This window comes from Priapulus caudatus, unplaced genomic scaffold, assembly GCF_000485595.1.
Source record: "Priapulus caudatus unplaced genomic scaffold, Priapulus_caudatus-5.0.1 Scaffold406, whole genome shotgun sequence".
NCBI lineage: Eukaryota > Metazoa > Priapulida > Priapulimorpha > Priapulimorphida > Priapulidae > Priapulus > Priapulus caudatus.
In genome coordinates this window covers 131,191-135,033 of record NW_014577467.1, presented here as the reverse complement: position 1 = coordinate 135,033, position 3,843 = coordinate 131,191, and the positions used below count along the sequence as shown (strand labels likewise).

At 41.9% G+C, this 3,843-nt stretch overlaps 1 protein-coding gene across 1 annotated transcript in view; it reads left to right on the top strand.

Annotated features, from left to right (window-relative positions):
* The first annotated feature begins 490 nt into the window (after window positions 1–490).
* Window positions 491–3,843, top strand: part of LOC106810044 (6-phosphogluconate dehydrogenase, decarboxylating-like) — an 11,529-nt gene continuing 8,176 nt past the window's right edge. Inside the window, exons 1-5 of the mRNA XM_014813311.1 lie at window positions 491–563; window positions 1,030–1,209; window positions 2,302–2,486; window positions 2,873–2,939; window positions 3,725–3,751. Coding sequence (XP_014668797.1) covers window positions 519–563; window positions 1,030–1,209; window positions 2,302–2,486; window positions 2,873–2,939; window positions 3,725–3,751 — 504 coding nt within the window. The 5' untranslated portion in view covers window positions 491–518. The remainder of the gene's footprint in view (window positions 564–1,029; window positions 1,210–2,301; window positions 2,487–2,872; window positions 2,940–3,724; window positions 3,752–3,843) is intronic.

Below are 3,843 nucleotides of genomic sequence, written 5' to 3'. Positions count from 1 at the left end.
ATATATATATGCGTTTTATTCTAGTTTGTGTTGTGTATGCCGTTTAATGACCTGTTTTATCTAGTGCGACTCAGATGATATAACAACCTCTATTTATTCAAAATCAAAAACCTGTATTTCAGTTTTTTTTGCAATTATTGGTACGCTAATCGCAATCATTAAAATTCCACCTGACTTGTTGATCCAACTGATGGTGTGTCTGTATAATGTGAGAATTTATGTGGCAAGCCAGAATATATACATTTCCTGGAATTTCATCCAGGAAGTGCTGAGGGAAATAGCCTCCAACTAATGGCGGCAAGTTGAAATGCATCCAGTTTCCGACATCTGTGCCAGTACCATGTATGTATATGTAACAAGCAAAAAAATTTTTTCTCATGAATGTCTACCAGGGAATGTTAAAGGAAATAAGGACTCCCACACTGTGTGTCTATTGTTCACCTGTTTTGGCATGTGACTGTAATAGTGTACTCATCTGCTTCAGGGCTGCTGACATAGGACTGATAGGGCTGGCTGTGATGGGGCAGAACCTCATTCTCAACATGAATGATCATGGCTTTGTTGTACGTATTGTCCTCCTATCAGTCTTTCCCATAGAGGGCATGGTAGTGGCATAATGACCACCGTGGAAAATCACTCATTGTGGTAATCCATCTACATGGTTAAACAATAGTGACAACACAATTTTATTGTGTGACAAGTTTAACCGAAAATTCGTATTCAATCGTGATAATTAAAGATTCTACATTTTATTAACAGCCTAGCAACAGCACAGCTTAGCTTTATCTTGGCGCAGTTTGGAAATGAATTTCCTGTTTGTGAGACATTTTTAGCCAATAGAGGCAATACAAAATTATTCATGACTCTCATTTAGCTTTCTCTTAAACATTTTCAAAACATCTTGCATCCCATTCCCTTTAGCCTTCCCTTTAGACATCTCATGAGCCTGATCATGCTGCCTTCTTCCTTAACCTTTGCCCATCTCCATCTCCATCACACTCAGCATGTAAATGGTATCCTTGTCGACAGGTGTGTGCCTTCAACAGGACGGTGGAGAAGGTCGATCACTTTCTTGCTAACGAGGCAAAAGGAACAAAGGTCATTGGCGCACACTCACTGCAGGAGATGGTTGGCAAGCTGAAGAAACCTCGCCGTGTCATGCTCATGGTGAAGGCAGGGGCTGCTGTAGATGCATTCATAGAAAAACTGGTGAGTCCCGCACAGTGTAGTAGTAGTAATGGTTGCTACTAGCCATGGTGTAGTGTGGTAGTAATGGTAGATCACTAACCCAGGAAACAGTGTAGAATCGAATGTATAGTGCAGTACCCACTATTCTGAGTCACGTATGAGTTGATTGGCCATGTATGGTGGCGAGATTTACATAAAGTTACTGCTGATTTTAGCCAAAAACAGCACAACCAAGCGTTGGCTGAACACTTCGGCAATCTGTGTGCAATTATGTCTGTAGGACTAATGCCACTCTACCTTTACTGATGAAAATTTTAATGATATTTTGATGGTATTCCCCAGGAGTCCATAGAGTTGAAATAGATTCCTTAAATAGAGGCAACCATGAATAGTAATGTGTTTGTTGTGATTTTTCCATCTGCCACAAACTACAACTGCTGTACAGTACCAGCAATAGTTTGGTTGTGCTTTGGCTTTCCCACCATCAAAGTACATAATTTCTCTGGATACTCAGCTAGATGGACAGGTCATGTAGTATATATATGTGCGCTCATGCAACAGATCCAGTTTTTCGAGATTACTAGGCAAGTGTAGGGGGGCTAATGTCTATAGGTCTGTCATCATTATTGAGTCTTTAGTCACAAGTCTAATTCTTGTAGAGCACAACATGGTCTTGGTAAGGTAGCAACATGCCACAGCTGAAAAACAACAAACCAGAAATCATTGCAGAACACCAGATGACAGCTCAGAAACGTTCTCACGTCAGCAATGCAAAGAGAAACTCACAAACATTAACAAAAGGCCAGAGAGAAGCTCACAAACGCGAACAAAACCTCAGAGAGAAACTTACAAACACTAACAAAAGCCTAGAGAGAAACTCACAAACACTAGTCTAACAAACCATCAGAGAGAAACTTACAAACACTAACAAAAGCCTGAAAGCCCAGAGAGAAACTCACAAACACTATCAAAAGCCTGAAAGCCCAGAGAGAAACTCACAAACACTATCAAAAGCCTGAAAGCCCAGAGAGAAACTCACAAACACTATCAAAAGCCCCAACACTGTGCTGGTGTTTTGTAAACGTTAAGCATACGTGGTTTTCCCGCCACCAGGTGCCGCTGCTGGAGAAGGGTGACATCATCATTGACGGAGGGAACTCGGAGTATGTTGACACGCAGCGCCGCTGTAAGGAGCTCGCCGTCAAGGGACTGCACTTTGTCGGCAGCGGCGTCAGCGGGGGTGAGGACGGCGCTCGATACGGCCCGTCACTGATGCCAGGGGGCGCTCCAGCAGCATGGCAAGTATAGCGGAGTACATACATGCGCACACATGCACAAGCGCACGCACGCAAGCACGCACGAGCGCACTCGTACACACACATGCATGCACGAACGCATAGTATGTGGATTTTCCTTTGGTTTTGGCTTATCAGACCGCTCACAGTCAGCCTTAGTAATAGTTTTATTTTCTCCAGATTTTACACGTAGGGTAACGACATGTATTGGCTGTTTGTTCAGGGAATACAGACATTCGTGGACTGGGAAAATCATTTTTTTTGTCGTAGGTCAGGGTATTATTGATTTTCGAGGTCACCAAAGCTTTGTGCTTCCCTCGCAACAATGTAGTAATAATATATATATGCATATTTATTGATATTCTCGTATTTCTCGGCTTCTTGTTTAGGCCAGCTATCAAACCAATATTCCAAGGCATTGCAGCTAAAGTTGGTTCTGAGCCATGCTGTGACTGGGTAAGTTTCATATTAGTTAGTGTACGTCACTAACAACAGAACAATGAGTTGTGTGAGACAAGTGTGAGACAAGTGTGAAAACCATTCATTCTATTGGTTTTTCGTTATTATGTGATTTGTCAGTTGTTATTTTCTCTCCATACTGCCATATTAGAGAGGTTTCATGTGCATGTAGACTTCTTTACATCGTTCACATGTAGATTTTATTTACAGGTAGATTCATGGTTTTATCTACACGTTTAGAATATGTCAACTAAATCTTACTCTCTGCTACAGGCGATACAGTAAAATGGCCTTGGGCCTGTAGCTATTATATATATATATGCCATTTTCACATTGGTGCAATGAGTCAGCAATTTTTCCCCCATATAATGAAAGTGGTACAGGTCAGATTTACCTGAACTTTAGAGCATGTTGAGTAGATTCTATGTTCACTGCACACTACCAAAAAATGGCCAGCTATCAGAACTGTGTGATCCGAGTGCTATGATTCTCTAAAACAAACACCCATACAGTTGCGATTTAATTTTTTAGACCCCTGGGTCTAATTATCGTGTTATAACGGGCTTTTTTTATGTTTTCATCATACGAAATGCATCGTTTATGGGATCGTCATTCTTATACCACAAATCTACCAAAGTCAAACTCATCAATATTGCACTGACGGTCCCTATGCAGCATCGATCACCTATGCTTGATGGGTGATGCTGCTTGCAGCATCTGTGTTATACATGAAGACATATGTCTGTGTGGTTGCCGTCATTGTGCCATGTTGTGGTTGACAGGTGGGAGAAGATGGTGCAGGTGTGGGTGTATGTGTGTCATATGTCTGTGTGGTTGCCGTCATCGTGTCATGTTGTGGTTGACAGGTGGGAGAAGATGGTGCAGGTGTGGGTGTATGTGT